General features: G+C 33.9%; 1 protein-coding gene across 1 annotated transcript; it reads left to right on the forward strand.

The window, feature by feature from the left end:
- Nucleotides 1-344: 344 nt before the first annotated feature.
- Nucleotides 345-16,419, forward strand: LOC117107168 (alpha-N-acetyl-neuraminyl-2,3-beta-galactosyl-1,3-N-acetyl-galactosaminide alpha-2,6-sialyltransferase-like). The gene is made up of 5 exons (XM_033248760.1): nt 345-496; nt 12,217-12,528; nt 12,878-13,275; nt 13,972-14,079; nt 15,540-16,419. The coding sequence occupies exons 1-5, from the start codon at nt 491-493 to the stop codon at nt 15,838-15,840; spliced, it is 1,125 nt and encodes a 374-aa protein (XP_033104651.1). The 5' UTR covers nt 345-490; the 3' UTR covers nt 15,841-16,419.
- Nucleotides 16,420-22,278: the final 5,859 nt, after the last annotated feature.

The raw sequence follows: 22,278 nt of genomic DNA on the forward strand, positions 1-22,278 counted from the left end.
CTCCTTGGTGGCGGTAGAAATCGTTGCTATTATCCAAATAATACACAAAACAATTAAAGCATAATCATGAATCAGTAAAGAATAAAACAACAATACAGCGCCGAATCGCATGGCCGGACGCACTCTTATTTAGTGAAAAAGTTTTCCTCCATTAGTCGAAAAGGAAGGGCGCCTTTTGCGTCTGGATATACTTAGCAACAGAAGGGCGCCCTGTACGTTGGGCACGAAGTATAGGAAACTTGCATGGTTAAAAAGAAGGGCGCCGCCTACGTTGGGCACGACTTCCGCCTTATTTTTACAATGCGAGAACTCTATCTTGTATTTCTAGTATCTTTGCTTGTATTTCTAGTATCTTTGGCTTAGCTTATGTTTTGTGCTTGTGGTGTGACGAATGATTTACATACAACGGTTCATTTATTTTATGCTAATTACTCTGCAAATAATTAAAGAAAATGTGCTGTCAAATTAAACTGTAGTCGTATAATTTATTATGGAGGTGAGTTTTACGCTGTTTGTTATTTATATAAGAAGGATGTGCCCTGGAAAACTAGGCCTAGCTGGGCCTAGCCTAGCTAGGCCCTATAGTCACGTCCTCTTCCTCTAGCTAGGCCTAGCCTAGGCGGGCCAAGCTAGGCCTAGGCCTCTCTCTAGTGCTGCTGATGCCGGCGCTAATGAACTTTCGCACCTAACTTTTAATTCTTAATTTTTTTACCTTAACGTTCTTTTCACAGTCACATATAATTAACAAACATGTTCACATGATTTAACCACTCACCTTTTTCAACAAATAAGCCCACAAATAAGTACAGGGAATCTGTGTTCGCTAGCACGACGAGCGGCTGCCATTTTGCAATCAGTAAGAAATTCCCAGAATGTATGAGTTTGCAGCGTGAAGTTTTTTGATTAAACGTTTATGAAAACTTATCTATTTGCCGTATTGTATGTCATTCTTTATTAGTTCCTATGCATGTAATGCAATAGGAACTATTGTAATCACTTTTCACATTTCCTTTGTATTTTATTGTGTGTATAGTATGTGTGTGTAGACATTTATGCAAATGTGCATGCGTCAAAGAAAAGTTTTCCGACATTTCCGACAAAAAAAATGATGCGGCATCAATATTTCCCAAATTTTTGACGTGGGCGGGAGTGATAATCTATATATTTTTCTATTTGCCATTATTGAAGAAGAAGAAGAAGAATGTTGATATATTAATATACTGCCAAATTAGTGGATTTTTATCATATTTTTCGTAATATTATTAAAGCTTACAGTATTTGATGCTTTATGTTTCGTTATTATGTCTAGGTTATACTTTCTTAAATGATTGATTGATTGATTTGAAGCAGGAAGTATATAAACGCCACAAAAAATCACATTATTGATGCCCTGTCCGGCACTCAACACTGACAGGCTGCCGACCGGCACTGTTTTTTCAATGATTCTGTGTACTGTATTACTAAGTTTAGAAACATTAAACAAGCAATAATACTGTTGTATAACACACAACAGAAGTTAACAATATCATAATCAATGTCTAAATTAAGCTTAATGTAAAATAAGTAATACACAAGAAAACAACACGTCGTATAGGCCATGGTCACAGACCCTATATTATAAGGGTCTGTATATAGGTGAACAACTCCGTTCCTGAACCATTGCACATGTTCGTACAGAGGACAAAACCAGTCGGCTATTTCCAGCATTTGGCATTCTTTCCTTCTCTCCGATAACATTCCTAAATTGCCAGGTAAAAAGACTTTGTCTCCGATAACATTCTTGAATTGGCGGCGTACAAAACTTTGTGTCTTTATTCTCCCAAAAGTATCATTGGACTCTTATTGTGGAAACGTTTCTCACTGAATTAATTGTTACTAGGCAACTTAGTACTGGCAGCTTGATACATGAATTTACATGTATTTTTATTCATGCCTAGATTAAACAAATTATTTCCAAGTAGAATGTTTTGCATTCGTTTACACCTAATTAATGATAACTCTGATGAAATCACTTTATTTTAGTTATTATTAATTACCACTATTTGATATATAGGTCACTTATATCATTGTGTTTGTATATGTGGTATTAAATTATTTAAATACGGTAACCAATCAATCACTTTTTTTCTGGCACATATTCGTCTTGTAATAGGTACGCTTGTTATCATACTATACTTAATGTAGGATTACACCGACTCGGACAGCGTTTCCGACCTTTGGTCGACCGAAGAGGCTCGGTCGCATATCAATATCCTGGAACTTTGGGCGGTTCAGTGCTCACTCGAAGCTCACCTGCCGCTTGTTACGGGTCGTCATGTACTTGTCCAGTCAGACAGTACGACAGTCGTGTCATACATCAACCGCCAGGGGGGAACTCATACTCCAACGCTTTGTTGCCACACGTGGAAGCTCCTGTTATGGTGCATCGACTACGAGATCATTCTCTCGTCAGCTCATTTGGCAGGTCACTTGAATGTTGTAGCCGACGCTCTCTCACACCAGTCTCTTCCTTTGTTGCGACCGACGGAATGGCACCACAAACCCACCATTGCCAGTCAGATATTCGATCACTTCAGGCGGCCTCATCTGGACCTTTCTGCCTCGAAAATTAATGCTCAACTACCAGTGTATTGCGCTCGGTTTCGGGATCTTCTAGCCTGGGCGATAGATGCTCTATTGATTTTATGAGACGGCCTGTGGGCGTACGCATTTCCCCCGATCTCTCTGATCCCAAAGGTTCTCAGTCGCATTTAATGGCATCCGTGTTGTGTCCTGTTGGTGGCGCCTTGGTCGCCCCGCCAGTGGGGGTTTCCACTGCTGCTAAGTCTCCTGTATGACAATCCTCTGCGTCTCCCAATTCGGCTGGATCTTTTGACGCAGGGTCGAAGCAGTTTAGCGTTTTAGTGTTGTTTACATTTTAGTTGTTTTTTCCTCCTAGGGCCTAGACCTACACCAATCTACGAAAATATCACCACCACTTTTTTAACAATTAGTTTTTTTCTTTTTTTATTATATATTTTGTTTTTCTTTGGGATGCATCGTGTTACGTAACAGACCAAAGTTAGCGATGGTGATCAAAAGCTGTTACTGTATCTTAACAAGTTCTAATTTAATGGCCCTATGCTAGAACACTGCTGCTCCATTGGCAGCCTAATTGGTTTAGCCTAGAACTTGTACTCTGTTGTGACTCCTTTTATATTTACTTTGTCTATGGTGCATTCGGAGCATGTTCCTAGCAACAAAATATTAATTGAGATGTAAAACCCGCAGGTTAGGGTGAAGTAGTACTCCAACCTAAACTTAACTGAACTTGTTAATGTTAGAGGCTAAGGTGGAATGAAGTGCATTAGTGCTGCCTACCTTGGTTTAAAAAAGATGTTTTATTTATTTTGTTACACCCCCATTCAGTATAAAGCTAGATACTGTATTTTGCGACCTTTATTGTACCCTAGTCTATGATCAAAAAGCAACCAAGCGCAAAGATTAAAATATTAACAAAGGGTTGCCTGCTTGCTAGACATTCCATAGTTTTGTTGTAGTCATATACCATATTGGTCCTTCTCAACCACTTTGAGGATCTTTTGTCAAAGCGTATGATTAATGAGAAAGATCATACGCCCAATTTTCCGAAAATGCCTTGACGTAGGCCTAGGGCACGGTCCTACTAAACACCACACCTAAACAAACAGAACCACACAAGGCCACACGGTTGTTGAAACGTTTCAAATATTACCAATGAGGCATGCCGTTACTATCCCATTTACCAGCAAACCTTTTAAAAGGGCATTCAGGCGGGTGGGTGAACCAGGTTTTGCCAGAATCTTATCTCAATAATCCAATTAATCATCAAAGAAGAATACCTCTATTTAAGAGTCGTTATCAGAGCAGGCATTGCTGTTTCTCAATAGCCTGGTTCACGTCGAACTTTATCTAGATATACCCGTCTTGAAACATGATACGATAATCCCCTAATTGCGTTCAATGCCAAGTTAGAGCCAGATAAACAGCCAGCCAGTTTCAGGCCGTCAACGTCACACGGTCGAAAGGCTTGTTTAATAAAACATCTACTTTATTTTACGAACCTAGTACCAAGTGGTATTCGTTCAAAAAAATTGTAAACTACTGTAAAGAAGGGGTGAGTTTCCACTACTTAACCTAGCCGACCAGTATGAACCAACGACCAGTGCAGCAGCGTGTTCTATCGCAATCTAAGTGGTAGATTCTCTAGGCCCTGGCCCTAGCTACATTTACCTTCGATAAAAAACGAATTATTTTAATCGCTAGCTACAGTAGCATTCTTCCATTTAACAAAATATTGTTTTAATTTTCATTAAAACGTATGTATACTTTATGGACCTTTCTGTCCTGTTTTGTAGTTTTTAGATCGCTCAATTGTGTTGTTTACATGCACTTCGCGAAAATCTAGCTTCGCGGAAATAAAAAAGATTAAATTGTCAATAAATAAATACAACAAATCTGATTTTATTATTAAGAAAAATATACATTATCACTTTGAAAAACGTACGCAATGAGCTAAGCTGCTCTGCTCCCTGGCTATAAATCTATAAGGTACCATTCCAATTTAGGCTCTATTACAGAAACACTATCAAAATTCAGAGACGGACAAATATTTACTTTCGCCATAATATATACAGTAAACCTACTACTTCCGGATCACCTTTTCTTCAGTTCATCTAATAAGCTTGAAAATATCAATGTAAAGACGTTTGAGTAACAAAATTCATTGATTGTTTTTAATAAAGTGTCAATTTGATTTATGTTGCTCTGAAACATAAGGCCAATCTGAATAAAATGACCATTGTCCTTTAAAGTCCAATTGATGATGTTGCAGGTGTTCATTATCCGAATATCCGAATTATTAGTAGGCCTATCATAACATTATTTTAATCGACTTGAACATGCTGTGTATAATCTGTCTCTTATACACATCTGACTTTTTAACGTTATTACTTGGTCGATGATACAAAGGGCAAAGGTCATTGGAATATCGACTATTCGTAAAACAGACGTTTGCTGGGTGTTTACCCAAAATATTACAAATAATTTCTGAAAACCAGACTAATGAGACTACTTCGATGCTGTTGTTAGCATTGTTGAAGTACGTTGTTGCCAGCCAGAAGATGAAAATGGTGGTACAATACAACAGAGCTGGCTTAGATGCCTACGTTACGTAATCGTGTCCTTGTAATCCGAGCCGACTTTACCATTAAGCAAGTTAATTTACCGTTATTCTAGTAAAGTTAAGTCACTTAACTTAAGTGACTTAATTCCTTTAACTAGCTATAATTGAGTGGTTCACGTCGAACTTTTAACTAGTTAAGTGGATGTATATCTAGATAAAAGTTCGACGTGAACCAAGCTAATAAATTACCAGTATGGTATTTAAAAACCAGGCTGGAAAATTTTAAAAACCTGTTGTTCAAAAAAATTTAGCATTTTTATTACCTTAGCTATAATTTCAGATAAAAATCATAATAGATATGCTTTTGAATTTTAGAAATCAATGACTTATGTTAGAAGTTACAACATGGTTTTTGATTTAATTGTGCTAGTCTTCTTATGAACTATTCACAACTAATGAGCTTCACTGTTAATCTTGTTACAAAATTCCCTGAAGCAGTAATTAATAGAGATAAGAAGAGATCGGCAAAACCTGGTTCAAAAATTGAAAATTTGGTAAATGGTGAAGTTTCCTCATGAAAAAATAAATAAATTGTAAGAAAATACAGTAAAGGGGAACAAATTAAAAAATGTAATTAAAGAAAGAAAGAAAGAGACGGAGGAAAATAACAAAAAGATAGTCCGGTACTTGTTCTGGTTGTCACTGTTTGCAGTGGCAGATACTATATTAATTAATATTATTAATATTATGCACTACCCACTACTGTATACTGTATTATTAGTATAGTTTTACAATGTTTTATTGACACTGTTTGCAGACTTTTAATAATAATCTTGTCGTTACCGTACACTTGAGTTGGCCCATTGATATTTATTTGAAATGATTTCTAAGACCAGCAGTAATAAAATACTAGCAAGCACTCTAATATTGATTTATTCATCATTACACTAGCTTTGCTAGCAGCCTATGCCGGCTTCATCATGCGCAGTGAAATGAATTGTAAATTATAGTATGAAAAGCTACGCTATTGTCTATGAACAATCAGTCTGAAGCTACATTTACACTGGACAGGATAACGACACGATAAAATTGTGTTCAGTGTTAAAGAATATGAACGACGCAATGATATGTCGCTGTTGTATCGTTATCTTGTCCAGTAATGTAGCTTAAGTCATGAATTTGGAACACTGAATGGAGTATTGTATAGGTACTACACACCTTTAAAAAATAATTTAGAAAGGCCAACAGATTTTCAGGCCGAAGGAAGATGAGATTGCACTCTAAAAGTATTTCATATTTATTATTGGGCAGCGTTCCAAGCTAAGGTCCTCTTTGGTGTCAAATTTTAAAATTTGTACAAATTTAAGAAACATAGTGTAATGTTGAAGCTGAAAGATTGAAGTTAATGATTTTTTTAATTATAAAAGACAGAAGTGGTATTGTTTTAATTAATGCCCATCTCATTAATCACTAAAAGATATTTAAACCTGATTAATTAATTAATTATGCAAATTACAGTACGTGCTGTGACAAATTGACATATTTTTTTAATTTTAACGTATACAGAAACAACATTTAATGAAGATATTTCATAAAGTTGTAATTTATTTTAGGGCCTAACTAGAGATAGGCATTCAAAATTAATTATTGCTCATTCTCGTTAAATATCTTAGGTAATGAAGGTGACGTACTTTCAAACTTCCTATACTTTGGCAACCCAAAGCATACATTGTCGTACCACAATGCTGTTGATGTTATGTGTAGATTACAATAGGCCTACTTAACTTGCCACAAGCCCGATAAAATCATAATGATTGTTTTCTGACTTATTGATTTGTTTGTGTGTTTATGTAAAGCTATGTTCCTGCCTAATTTTAACATTTACTTATCAAACCTTTGAGAGATTGGCGACAGCGCAACCATGAAAGTAGATTGTAAGTTTCGGGTTGACAATGAATTTCTGAATTGACTTTTATTGATTTGTTTATGCTGAGACAACTACACACGGAGATTGGAAACGCGACTGGATTCTATTGTTCTCTAGTTTGTGAGCTCATGCAGTGCATTGATATGTAAATAAAAAATAAGGTTGTTGGAACCGCAAGCGAGCATCTTCCACACACAAGTGGATATATTCGTGGCGATATTTGACGTATTATATTTGTTAAAAAATGTTTAAACTTTTACTTTGGCAATTCTTTTGAAAGGTTAGATACATAAACACATATATTGCAGTTTAAATGTTTGAAATGTATGGTATGCGTACAACAGGCAGGTAATTCAGCCACCACTACCCTCAGCCGTTCAGGGTTAGGCCTAACCAGGTCCCGACACGCGATAAAATGCCGGATTTGAAGAAACATACTAAAGTTTGAATACTATTTATACATATTTATAAGCACATGTGTTCTAGAATTATTTACTACAACAGAAGAGGTATTTATTGGTGTAGAGAAGTAAATCATGTTCAGGAATTAAAACAATATGTATTTTTAATTTAATTTACATATTTTCGTATTTCTGACCGTTTAGCAATATTATATGTTGCAAACTTCAGCATTTAAACACTTATATCTCTAATATTCATGAACCATCTAATAGCCATTGGCATGTGATATTCCAAAAGATTAGCTAAACCTGTGTCTAGAGACATTAAACATCTTTATGGATTACTTGATTATAAATATGAAATACTGCCTTAAATTATGCCCTTGTTTAGGCCTATGTGTGACCTAGCCAGTATAGGCCTGGTGGCGTGGCCACCAGGCGAACACGTTCGGCAACGATGTGTGGATCCTAGGCTATATTTCAAGCTAGGCCTACACTTCTAATTATTCTAATTATAAAAATTAGTGCTGTAAGAGAAACAAATGGAATTTGTTTTGTCTTTTTATGATATAGATTGCAGTAGGCCTACATCTCCATTCCTATTACAAATCATGTATTTTTACATTAAATTTGTCAGCACATACAACAATAATATGTTGATGATTATCTTGCACCTATACTATATAGGCCTGTAATTTGTCCATGATGTGATGTCGTCATGACCATATTTACTATTTAGGATATTTCACAATTGAATTGTCAAATAAAATTTGATAGACATTTTTTTAAAAAGGATGATTGCTGTATTTTTTGTTCAAATCTCAGTAAATGCTTGCAAATAGTAAAACATTTACGAGGCTGTTTGTTATAGTACATCTCCTAAGGTGCCTCTTTGTATGTTTGCCAAGGTTATTTTTTAATGTATTCATACTCTCACTGATAACAACTAATCTATAATTTTACATTGATATGAAAATAAAATGCTGATTGAATATACTGTAATATTAAGTATTTTTGCTTCATAATAATGTTCTTTTTCAGAATATTTTGGGCTTAAAATATGATGTTTTGTAGCTAAATATTTCTTACTTATATTATGAATGTACCTAGGCCTACCTAAAAGTTATTTTTATTGATTTTACAGGTAATGATGATGCTGATAATTATTGGTTAAAGCTTAAAGCTTGGCTCTATGATAAACTTGAATATGAAGATTATAATAATTGGTTATGTTTGATATATTAGCAATTGCGAATGAATGGTGATATGATTGAAACTATTGTAGGCCTACTTGGTAGCATTGGTTTTGAAAATATAGAGAGAATGAGGACATCACACTCATTTAGTTTTATAGGAAAAGGTTTTTTCCCACAAAGACACCATTGCAGTTGACAAAGAATTCAATCTTTTTGTTACTGTTCATAACAAGCGCTTATCAGAAAATCATCCCATATTTTGAAGAACAAAAATAATTTGCATCTGCTTGAGGTTTGAAGTTAATGATGATCTACAGTACTTAAAATTTAATTGAATTTCTTAAGTTGTTTTTACTGTATTTGTTTTTGGGTAGACAATATATCTTATATATATATAAACAAACTAAAATAATCAAATCAAAGATATAGTTTAACTATTATCTTTGATTAGTATATTTTGGTATATTTAAAAGGGACTTCAGTAGTTTGGTCTGATATAACAGACGGGTCTTTCAACCAACTACTATTCCCACTGTTTTCTGCATGTACAGTAAATGAAACCGTATCAAAATTAAAAAGATTGGTTTGTCAAACTTGTTTATACCTGATTTTTTTTATCATTCCTTAGATAAGATGCAAACCATCATTACAGGCTGCAACCAAGTGCATCAGTAATGTCACATGTAAACATATTTCACAATTCACATAAGCTGAGGCAACTAAACTGTATAATTTTCAGATGAGAGTAATAAATGCCATCATGATTCTATATTTTGATTTTCTTCATTCATCAACTCAACATTTTTATAAATTAATGTTCACACTAGTGCTTTTTTCATGTCTCTCAACTGAATTCTGAGTGAGTAGGTATGACACCATCAACTATATTACAGGGCGCAGAATTAATGCAAGTGAATTATAAAATTGGTCACTGGTATTTCAACCGCCTTCCATCCCCCCTCCCCTTCTTAAAAAAATCCCCAAAAAACATACAGCTCGAATTTTAACTATCGTTGGGCCTAAATCAATACCATATACTACTATGTACTACTGTATGCTATGTTCAGCACCATAAGTTTTGTTTTTCTTCGTTGTTTTTAGCTCTAAAATTAAACATAGTGATTGATTATTTTATAGAATGATCCATATACATATTAAACTTGTATTCATGGAAGTTGTGTTTAAGTAAAATATACGTATTTAAGAAGGTAAAAAAGGTCCAAAATGAATTTGTGTAGGGCATACAATGGAATCAGGTAGGCTAGCCCCTCATACTTGGCTGCTTAGTTAGGCCTGCTGTAGACGACAGGTTGATATTTTTCTTTTGTGATTTTTTTTCTGAGTTGGCCTACAACCTAGGACTACCTATATTTCAGCAAAGCTAACTTGGCGACCCACCTTTTGTTCCACTAATTTTTTTAATGAAAATTTTCTCTATGGAAACAGTTTAGGGTCAGTGACTATATTATCAGACAAAGAAGGAAGATCTTTATCAAAGTATGTAATTATATTTTGACCAGTTTAGAGCTTGATTTCTTTTTAATCAATCTATTTGTTTGACATTAATATTGTACTCGAGTCCTTATATTACTGTAAAAAAAAAAAATGTTACCAGCAAAGTAAAAAAGGAGCAACCAATAGCTAGAGGTGTAAAATCATAGAAGAAAAAAAAAAACATTATCAACTTAATTGCAGTGTAATGTCCAGAGACTACAAAATATTTTGGTGACTTTAATTGGGTCCAACCTACAGTTTGAACAAGGATTTTAACACTCGTGATTTGATTCGATGACTGAGTTACAAAGTGTACCGAGGCCGTGGCATGATGCCCTATAAAGCTATAATTATTATTGCCCACTTGCCTGTGTGTCGGACATCGAATAAAAGTCAAAAGCTAATGTTAATATCACAAAAATGCGAGACAAACATTTAATTAACACAAACAAGATTAGAGTATAAATATATATTATACATACTGTACAGCATACTGTATGTCTGGCTACAAAATATTTTGGTGACCCTATTTCGGGTTGTGACACATAGTTTGAATTACCAAGGCTGTAGAATAAATGAGTTATCGAGAACAAATATTAAATGATATTTATTCATTATGAAAAATCATTCTTTGATCATTTGAGAATTATTGATGAAGTTTTGTATTGGTAAAAATTAAAGTATCTCAATTGTATGGATATTGTTTCTAATTGCCCAAAAACCAACAACGTAAGCATACGTGTTGGTCAACGTGTGTTTATAGGACTAGCACATATTTTCTGCTCTTTCCTATCTACCGTATTAATCCTCAAATAAGAGCCGCGGCGCTTATAAAAATTTTTGTAAGCTTCAGTGCATCGCTTATTCGAGAGCAGGGCTTAAAAAAAAATATTGGCATGGTGCTTTCCATGCTACCTTTTTCACGTATTCCCATATCGGTAGGCTTATTGTAGGTCCTACGTTATCGTAAATACTGTAAACGTTTATAACGAAATACTTGTGTCTTTATTGTGTTATTTATTTATTTTAACACTGTATACATTGTATTTAAAACCATGTTTCTCAGAGTGTTTTATTACATACAGGGGTAATATCTTGATTAAACGCTTCAGCGCTTATTTGAGAGCAGCGCTTATTCAAGCATTTACGGTAATTAGCGAGTTCTTAAGTTTAATATGCAATTCATAAAGGTTCATTACACCATATCAGTCCAAGCAACCTTGCCAACAGTATGATAGACATGAAATTCAGTTACTATAATATTTTCTGGTCAGACATTGTTGGATCTGACCATGGTCAGATACAAATATCGCATATGTTTGCCTAGCTTCAGTCACATGATTTGCATACTCTATGAGTGTGCTATGACATCTGTGATTATGTGATATGACATCATACCCATGTGTGTAATGACACCATCATACCCATATATATTTGAGTTTTTAAAATGTTGATGTGTAATACACCATGATACCTTTTTCACGTATTCCCATACCATGTTTCTCAGAGTGTTTTATTACATACAGGGTAATATCTTGATTAAACGCTTCAGCGCTTATTTGAGAGCAGCGCTTATTCAAGCATTTACGGTAATTAGCGAGTTCTTAAGTTTAATATGCAATTCATAAAGGTTCATTACACCATATCAGTCCAAGCAACCTTGCCAACAGTATGATAGACATGAAATTCAGTTACTATAATATTTTCTGGTCAGACATTGTTGGATCTGACCATGGTCAGATACAAATATCGCATATGTTTGCCTAGCTTCAGTCACATGATTTGCATACTCTATGAGTGTGCTATGACATCTGTGATTATGTGATATGACATCATACCCATGTGTGTAATGACACCATCATACCCATATATATTTGAGTTTTTAAAATGTTGATGTGTACTTTAATTTTGTTTTAATTATTTTTTTTTTTATAACCTTTAATGATAATTATCGTTGGCCTTGCTTAACAGCCTCTATGTTTTATATTGAAACAAATAGCAAAATAATATTCATTAAATTCTGAATAAACTACAGTATATATCTTTTTTTTCCAGAATAAAAAAATACTTATTTTGATACTCTGCTATGGATTTCTGATGCTGTGTGTCTGGATGTTTTACACACAGCGATTTGTCAACTCACAGTGGAAGATTCGTTCAGATATTGGAAGCAGTAACATAACCAACCAGATACTCAAACAAATTCACCACCCTCTAGACCCAGTGAAGGACACAGAGACATTTATATACACAAACAAAACTCTCAAAATTACGAGCAACAGCACGAAAAAAGTTGTGCAACCAACTGTAAAACCAGTTCCAAAAATTTCAATTAGACAATACTACAGTTCTTTAGCTAATTCAACGGTATGTTTAATCTGTTCATTCAATTTAAATGTATTTGTCCTTAGTACAGTAACATTTGCAACATCATTCATATTCACATCATATTGCTGATGATTGTGGCTTTATGTTTGTTTTATTGGTTTTTCAACACACAACATAAAAAGTACAATGAATTCAAACTAAAATACAAAAGTAGAAGCAAAAAACAATCATATATACTGTAAATTAGATATAAAATATATAAGTGTGTGGAGGGAGACCAAAATAAGTTTATACAAACTGAACTGTGTTGTTTGTAAGTTATTTATACATTATATAAAAATTAATGATATAATTTCTGAATACTGGTTTTCTCTTCCATATGTTATAGACACTGGATTACAATTGTAGTCAGTGCGCCCTCGTCTCCAGTTCAGGACAGCTTCTTGGACGAGGCTTAGGAAGCGTAATTGATGCCAATGAGTGTGTCATCCGAATGAACAATGCACCCTCACAAGGATTTCACAAGGACGTGGGGAATCGTACAACTATTCGTCTGGGATCCTTCAATTCTGTTAAAGCATATACTCTACAACCTCATTTGTTCAGTGGAGAAGCCTCCCCTGACGTTGTAATACTTTGGGGCTTGCATCAGCCAAAACATGTTAATATTTTAAAAGCTGCTCAGGCATTACCAAAATTGTATAAAAACACACAGTTTTATGCTGAAACGCTGGCAGGAGAAGACTATGCAGGGAAGGTTTTTGAAGTAGAAACCGGCATAAAAAGGTATCATCCAGCAATTTCAGCATGATTTAGAATCTAGTTGGCCTTGCCTTGAGCAATGCAGTATTAAACAAAGTAAAACAAATTTATTTATGTCAGTTGTAATTTATAATTTTACCAGATCAGTGCCCTCAAAGCTTTTCACAAACGTTCAGCAAACTGTGGTTTCAAGGTGGCAAACACAGACATGCATATCCTTGTAGACAGTGGCAGAATCTTCAAAAAGGTGAATGCGGCAACTGAACGGAAGAAGAAGAAGCCATTCTAAAAGTGTGCAGAACACTGCTTTACACTCTGTTTGATAGGTCCACATCCGATATTTATTCATTGTATTTCATTCAGATGTTGTCATCATCACATAATAGCATTAAAAAAAATATCAAACATACTGTACCTTGTTCCGACGTAGTTTTAAACTTCAAAATGTTTTCCAATTGTCTTAAACTGTTTTCCTTGTTCAGAGCTGAAAAATGTCAGATCCATGAAAAATGAAACTGTAACACAACTAATTTTATGGTAATATCTTTTCGGACAATAATGATATTTCATAAATGTTGGAATAGCTTTATTGTCTGGTTTTTACATCCTGATTAAGTCAAGCATTGATAGAGCTTGGATTTAGTTTACCTCAATCTCATTGGTTTAAATTTATTGCGCTATTCGATATTTCATTAACATTTATTGGTTATATGTTGACAGGCTCTACTCCAAGACGTGGTTATCAACTGGCTGGTTTACAATGCTTATGGCATTGGATATTTGCGAGAAAATTAATCTCTATGGTTTCATACCAGAAGATCACTGCAAGTAAGACTTTTTTTTTTATTCCTTGATTAACCAACACGTCGGCCATCTAATAACAATGATTCACCCACTGCCATAAAAAATATGGGAAATTTTTGGACAAAATATTGTAGCACACACCACACTGGAGGTACACTGAACATAGTGACGTGACATTTTGTACTGGTGCAAACAAATCTTTATTGAATATATTGTCAATACCGCACTATGAAAACTATAAATCAAATGAATAAATCAAATGTAGATAAATGTTTCACTGCTTAAGTTACAATTAAAATCATTAAATAATACTCATTATAGAGTGTAGTGTTGACCTATTCTATATGTAGGCCTATTTGAGCTTTTAAATGTAATCAATTAACAACATTAAAATATTATATAATTGTCTAACGTTTTGGCCACTTGGCTTCAGGTAGGTTAATATCAAGGTGCATGCAGTGAATCTCCTGTTATTCACCGAATAAACAAGCTATAAAACGCATATGCTAAAACAAAAGTGCGCAAACTCGTGCAATAGAAAGACACTTGCGCAATATTAAGACACACTTGCGCAATAGTAAGACTCAAAAACAAATATGTTTATTTACCATTACTGTACTTATTTATTAATGCATTGCACATATTTATCTGGCCTATACATTAACAATTTAGAATAAAATCCAGTTCAGTGTTCAGGAGATGGGATTAATATGATTATGATTATTATAATGACAATGATAATGAGGGAATAAATATGTTGACAAAATAATATGTGGCAAAGACAAGCCAAACCAGTGTTTCATAGAAAATAGCCAAAACATGCTGGAATGTCAAATTTTAAAAAATCTATTTTATTGCACTAAACTATACTTTATATATCTATAATTCATGCTACTGTTATTTTCCCCATTTTCAATGTTAAAAAAACACTTTTTAATGATTTCATGATAGTTTCTGCATGAGAAATGCCCAAAATCATAAACTTTGCAGGCAGATTTCTCATATTGTTCTTTAAACAGCTGTACGCTTAAATGTTTGTAAATTCAGAAGGAAATGTCAGATTTGAATGATTTTCTGACCATTTTATAGCTCTTATTTTACTCTTTAAACCTGTATAAATAACTCAAAATCGATTTTTGCGACGAGTGACTGGTTTGGCTTGTCTTTGCGACATTATGACATTAATTGCAATAGTATTAGGTTTTTGATTTTCATAGTTTTCAGCACTTGATGGATGTACAGTTGAACTTACCATAGTCGAATCCAAAATGCCATTGAAATATTGTTCGACTTACAGATTCTTAAATAATGGAAAACACAACAATTTTGCATGTAAAATTAGATCGACTTAGGCAAATTTAACTGTATACTGTATTTGATTGTTTGTAATCTGAATAAAATGTCATTTAAATTAATTCCTACCACAGTATTTTGTGTGACAGCGTTATAAATATATAACCTTCAATTTTCCATTCTTTATTAAGAACACATCCTGGAGAGATCAAGCGTTACCATTACTACCAGAGTCCCAACTCCTCATTGGTTGAATGCAAATACTATACATCGAATGAAGGACGCACAGGCTCTGGACACCGCTTTGTCACGGAGAAAGCCATATTCTCCCGCTGGGCCCAGCGTTACAATATGACGTTTCATGCTCCTTCCTGGAACATCACAAAGTCAGAATTTGAGAAGATTGATACTCCGTTTGTAAAGAATCAGAGTAAAGCCAAGAAAATGCATGTGATTCGGAAGAGAATTCCACCAAAGCGGCGCCACCTATAGTTTTTAAAACTGACTGCAAACATCTGGCCACCAGAAATGTGCTAATTATTATGAAACACTATTTACCTCTGTCCAGACTATCAAAGTCTGACATGCCTAAATATGGTAATGATGACATCACATCATGACCATATATAGGCACATCATGTAAACATTTTTTTACAAATAGACTACCATTTTATTTTAAATTATTTTTTTTTTGCTGAATAAAATACAGTATTACAATACATTGATATGGTAAAATTTCGAATTGAAGCCATGGGCTTCGGTTTTTTGCAAACTTGGGATGGGCTTCAATTCTAGAGGGGCTTCTTTTCGAGGCTACTTTCGCTAATAAAAGAGGTGGCTTTTTTTTCAAAATGAATGCTGTAAATTTTGGGAATTAATACTATAAAACAATAAATAGGGCCACTGTAACATCACCCTGTGTTATGGAGTGTATTAGCTGGAATTAATTCACCTAAATTACTGTACTATACAAACCAAGCATGTTTTAATTTTATTTCTTTGAAATTTATGTACAGTGTACCGTACTATCTCGAAAAGAAGCCTATGCTATCTTGAAAAGAAGCTCATAGGCTTCTTGAAAAGAAGCTCATAGGCTTCTTTTCGAGGCTAATTTTGCAACCCAAAAAAGGGGGGGGGGGCCTTCAAATCGAGATGGGCTTCTTCTCAAAATTAAGGTTTTACGGTATTGCTTTAATAGTATTTATTTAATTATTCTTTCTTTAGACTGCAAGCACTTTCAGCATTTGTGTACTGGTTTTCAAAGTGGTACAGTCACAAACAAACCACCAAAAACAGAAAGAAAATGGTCAAAGTAAAAAAAAAATATTCAATATAAAACTTCTAAATTTATAGAATTTTGGAGAGCCTAACATCATTTCTTTAAAGTTGATTTTTGTTCGTTTAGAAGTTCAACCCAACTTTTCAATGCACAATATTAAAAGTTCTTTTAACTTATATTCCAAAAAAGGTAATTAAATCATTATGAGTTTGGCTATGTGTGCATTTTGAATGGATATTTTGATTAAAAATAGATTGTGATTATAAATAAATGGACAAGCACGCCCTTTTAAAAATTTAAAAGTCAAAAGAATTAATTGTTCATTCCATCTTACATTGACTCTTCTCTAGTCAAGGAAAATTAAAATATAAATCGTTAGTTGTTACTTAAAAGTATGTACATATTTGGATTTGCAGAAGAATTGTAAAGTTTGATTTAATTGGGGAGGATTTTGTCTCATTTTTGTCCAGTTTTTTATTCCATCTGTCCACCAACATATTTTTGATTACCATTGTGATTTGATCAACTACTGTATTTTCTGTTCCATATCAAATTGGAGTACGTATCAGTATTTTGCTTAAGATCAGAAAAAGCTTTGGACTGTAAAAGAATTAAATCCAAACAATTTCCATTCTGACAATGGAGAGAGGGTTTTGGACACCCTGTAGTAAGCAGATGGTAGATAGATGAAAATTTTCTCATGTAGAAAGAAAAGTATTTCTTTAAAAATTGGACTCTAAGCATAATATAATAAATACATTATTTATTATTATAAAATATTTTTATATCAGACAAAGGGGTGCAATATAAAATATGTTCAAATATAATTGTTGTTGATGTAAGTTTTACTGACAACAACCTATTACAGGAGGCTTTTATCTTAAAAAGCATTCTAACTCATACTATCAGTAGGAGACCAGAGGTGGCAAAAAGCAGCACACACACACACACACACAGAAAGGCTGGTGAAGCTTACGCCGGCGTAATCTAATCCACGGATTGAAATTCACACAAACGACGTTTGCTATATTAACGTTGGCGTTAAACTAGTAATAGTAATATATGCCTATGGGGAATGGTTTTCAGTTTTAAATAATGTATGTATGCTTAGCTATAAAAAAAAATTATAGAATAGTTTTCATAGTAAAACATCTACAGTGCATCAGTAAAACTTTCAAATCTGTGAATAGTTGGAAGTGAATTATATGGTTACTGTATTTTAAATGAACAATTTTACTTCTGATATTTTAGCTAACATTGTGAATCAATTGTTGGTTTTTATAGACAGTCTAAATAGGTATAAAATATCTTACAAGTAAGTATAAAATATCTTACAAAACACAACCAACACATCGTATATATTGTAAACTAAGTAAAATGTTAGACAAATATTTTTTAAAAACCCTTTATCATTTCAATTATAGAGAGCACAGGAAAATAACTAAACTATTGCAAAACTAATCGTGATTTGGTCAGTCACTTGAAATGAGGTCAAAATCATTCTAGCATTACTGGCGTCAACTAGTCTGGAATCTGCAGATAGCGTTAATAATGTGGCGTTGTGGGTGGCGTTAGCACGCCACTGCCTAGTTCACACTCAAGGGCGTACATTACGCCAGCCTTACGCCATGTGTGTGTGTGTGTGAACATGCCCTTAGTTCCTCAATTGCCACTCATGCCACCCTAGCATAAAAATGTGGATCTACCACTGGCCCTTCAGACTTAAACAATGGCTTAGCCAGTGAACTGTCTTTTGGACGGCCAACAATTATTTAGGACGGCTACTTTTACTGTGACGGCTTGGCCTCAGCCTAGCCTAGTTTGGCCTGGTCTGCCTTTAGCAAATTCTTTATATTCTTCAAATCTATCAAATGTTGCATTAAACTAAAAGTATATTTTAAACGGCCTGTTTCATTTTTCTGGCTAAACCCCTAGGCTTACAATACAGTAAAAATGTTAGAGGGTTAGCTTTTCCAGCAGCGTAAATGCACGGAGAAATTAATGATGAAGATTTAGTATTTGTAAATTTGTGCTGATTTGTTGAGAATATAATTCTCTAACTTGCTGTTGTACAAGCATGTAAGTACTTGTTTTTAAGGGTTGCTTCTGTTGGATAAGGATTATTACTTTTCGTATGTGGAAGTTACCACATTTTTTTCTTCTAATCATATTGAAATTGTATGAATTTAGAAGGATATTAGGTCCTGGTAATTTAATTAAGGATTATTGATAAATGTCTCCTTCAGTAGTTGCATCTTGTGAGGAAGGTAACATTGTTTTCTTATGTTACTCTATGTAATTGATCCCATCTATATGCATGGGGTCTATAATTGGGTAATTTTTAGGGTTATCAAATGACAGAAATATGATGATGCTTAGTATTACTACAGTATGTCAAAGCCTGTCTGACTTGTTACATTATTAAGGGGGACAGAATATGTAATCATTTTTACAATATTGTAAGTTTGTAATGTTGCAATATGTTGAATTGCTCAAGTGGGTGGGAGCCACTGGGCATATGCATCTGGACCCCTGTCTGCCAACATTTAAAAAAATTTCAATGTGTTATTAGTGTTCATTCCAAAATGTATGTATGAAAAAAATTATCTTTGATTAACAGACGTATAAATGATTGGCTGGTAATTAATTTGTAGATGATTTTACAACAATATCAGTAAATAAGCATTTTTTTATATTCTGAATGATTATGGTGAATTGTAATTAACCTTATGATGAAAAAGACCATTTTCTCTTATTTTTTTGTACACATAATTTTTAAGTTTAACAAAAGTTTTGTACAATGATTTATTAATGGACAAATTTATGTAGTAATTTGATATATTTTGTAGTGCGGGCACTTCGAGGTCCTTAATTGAGTTTGTTACTTTGTAAACCTTGTTTGGACCTCTCAAAGATACATAAAATATCCTCACAAATTTATAAAGGCCAAGTAAAATTAATTGTTGGTGGTCACATCCACGATTGGAAATATTTTTTTGAAGAGGGTATTTACTATCTGCTATTTACTATCTTATTACTAGTGGTAAACCTGTCTAGTAGTTAGGATATATGATTTTTAATTTTCAGGCTTTCATTTTTTTTCTCAAGGAATGTAAAGTAATTCATTTAAACTTACATATACTGTACTTAAGATGAATTTATCATAGATACTTACACAGTTTATTTAGAATTGTAATTGTTTTCATGTTTGTGTTAAAAACAGTTTAAGCCAAAAAAAACCATGAAAAATTCCAAAATATTCTATAGTGAAAACAAAAACCGAAAACAGTTCATTAGTTTAAAAGTATTGTTTATTTTCTACATAAATTATAATAAATGTGACAAATGCCTAAAAAATTGAAATACTGAATGCCTTGGTTCATTTCGTGTTTTTTTTTTTCCTATTCAAATCTCTTGTTTAATGAGGATAACCAAGATCAGTGATATCACTACTTAGAGCCTACCCAATCATCAATTACAAGTAATGACAATTAAAATACAAAATTTCATGTTCACCAGGGGAAGATCCAGTGGGTGGGGGGGGGAACGTTCCCTCCCTTTCACCACTAAATTTTAAGGCATATATTGAAATTAGCGCTCTCACTTATCTATTCTGAATATGTTGTGTACCCACCCCCTCCCCCCGTTTGAAAAATTTTGGATCCGCTCCTGTTTACTTCTCAAATTGTTTAACGTATTATGCAAAATAGTTCTTCATGTATTACAATTATTTACTAATTGTTCTTTGTATAGCATGTTTCCTTGCAGTTCGAAGTGCTGTTAACCACACTTCTCCATAAATTCATCCCCCTCCCCCCAAGCAAAGCTTGCATACTAACCATACCCAAACTAAGCATGCATAACTTATAATTTATATAATGCAATGAAAGTTTTTATGGCACAATATTAGGGATTGCCAATCAAAATAACCTTATTTGGATAGGCAAATTATTTTTTTAAATTCCGTGCGACAGGGGAACCATCCCACTGGCGCCACCACTGGCTGTGATATGCAGGTAATCCAGGCAATAATGGGTTCGATAGATAGAACAAAACATTGCTAATATACTGTACCATTTCATTTGATTTTCTATTGATTTTTCCTATGTTCCTACTCCCCTAGACACCCCTCCTCTCACGGGCCTCGCGAGGGTCTAAGGCCCCATAAAAAATTTAAAAAATTATTAGTTTATCACCCTACCAAAGAGGTTTTTTTTTTTTTGGTTTTTTTTTTTTTTTTGCTAACCCCACCCACATTTTACTGATGTTCACAAGTAAATCAATGGTTAGGGATACATATATATGAAAAGTCATTATAAGAGTGGAATCAAATTTATATTTAAAAAAAATGTTTTTGTTGTACCAGTAAACATATTTGCAAGTGAAAAAAGATGGAAAAAGGACCGTTTGAAATAAAAATATAAACCAATCAAAATAACCTTATTTGGATCGGCAAATTATTTTTCTTAATTCCGTGCGACAGGGGAATCATCCCGCTGGCGCCACCACTGGCTGTGATATGCAGGTAATCCAGGCAATAATGGGTTCGATAGATAGAACAAAACATTGCTAATATACTGTACCATTTCATTTGATTTTCTATTGATTTTTCCTATGTTCCTACTCCCCTAGACACCCCTCCTCTCACGGGCCTCGCGAGGGTCTAAGGCCCCATAAAAAATTTAAAAAATTATTAGTTTATCACCCTACCAAAGAGGTTTTTTTTTTTGTTTTTTTTTGTTTTTTTTTGCTAACCCCACCCACATTTTACTGATGTTCACAAGTAAATCAATGGTTAGGGATACATATATGAAAAGTCATAAGAGTGGAATCAAATTTATATTTAAAAAAAAATGTTTTTGTTGTACCAGTAAACATATTTGCAAGTGAAAAAAGATGGAAAAAGGACCGTTGGAAATAAAAATATAAATTGATTGAAAAAAAAAAATCAAAAAAAAAAAAATCATGATTTTCCCCAAAAGTGATGAGGGAGCGGGTAATAAAAATAATTTATTGTCTATTTCTATGTTGGGAATTGTAAAGCTCTAAACCTGTAGGCCTACTAGTCAAAATCCATTTTGCCGAAACCTGGTTTACCACGTTTAAATTATATGGCTTTGCCGAATCCAGTTCCCAGAAAACATGAAATCTTACTAGTTTGCCGAATTTGTCGTCACATTCGTACAAAAGCGCAGCACCCAATGTGATTTCATAAGTCAAAAAATGCCTGAAATTGTTGAATTGAGCCTCATAGATGACCCAGGTTTTAACGATGCCCTGTACAGCCAGAATACATCTTCTTATAGGATACCGGTATCTCCGTCATTAATATCAAACGTCGCGTGCCTTCATTATAAGTTGAGAAGTATGAAGGAAAAAAAAGCGTGTAGGATAAGATTGGTTTTCGGCACATGGAGTATGTAAATACTGTACATCAAAGACGATTAAGTTATATTTTTTATGGTGCATCACAGGGATTAATTAGATCTCTATGGTTGCAGAGAATCCGTCTCTAATATAAGATCATGAGAAATTTGTTGGCACTTCATTTTGACTATAATGATGAATTTAGTATAAGAGTGTCAGCTAGAGGTACCGGTATTTTCCCAAATTTTCGCGCCTCAGCCTCAACCTTGGTGGGGCTGAGATGG

The sequence above is a fragment of the Anneissia japonica genome, unplaced genomic scaffold (genome assembly GCF_011630105.1).
Source record: "Anneissia japonica isolate Jap-2015-1 unplaced genomic scaffold, ASM1163010v1 scaffold287864_len1152817_cov193, whole genome shotgun sequence".
Lineage (NCBI taxonomy): Eukaryota > Metazoa > Echinodermata > Crinoidea > Comatulida > Comatulidae > Anneissia > Anneissia japonica.

Coding starts and splice junctions, on each gene's coding strand:
- LOC117107168 (XM_033248760.1), top strand. Junction 12,529..12,877: donor GTTCTTTAGCTAATTCAACG/GTATGTTTAATC, acceptor CATATGTTATAG/ACACTGGATTACAATTGTAG. Junction 14,080..15,539: donor ATACCAGAAGATCACTGCAA/GTAAGACTTTTT, acceptor TTCTTTATTAAG/AACACATCCTGGAGAGATCA.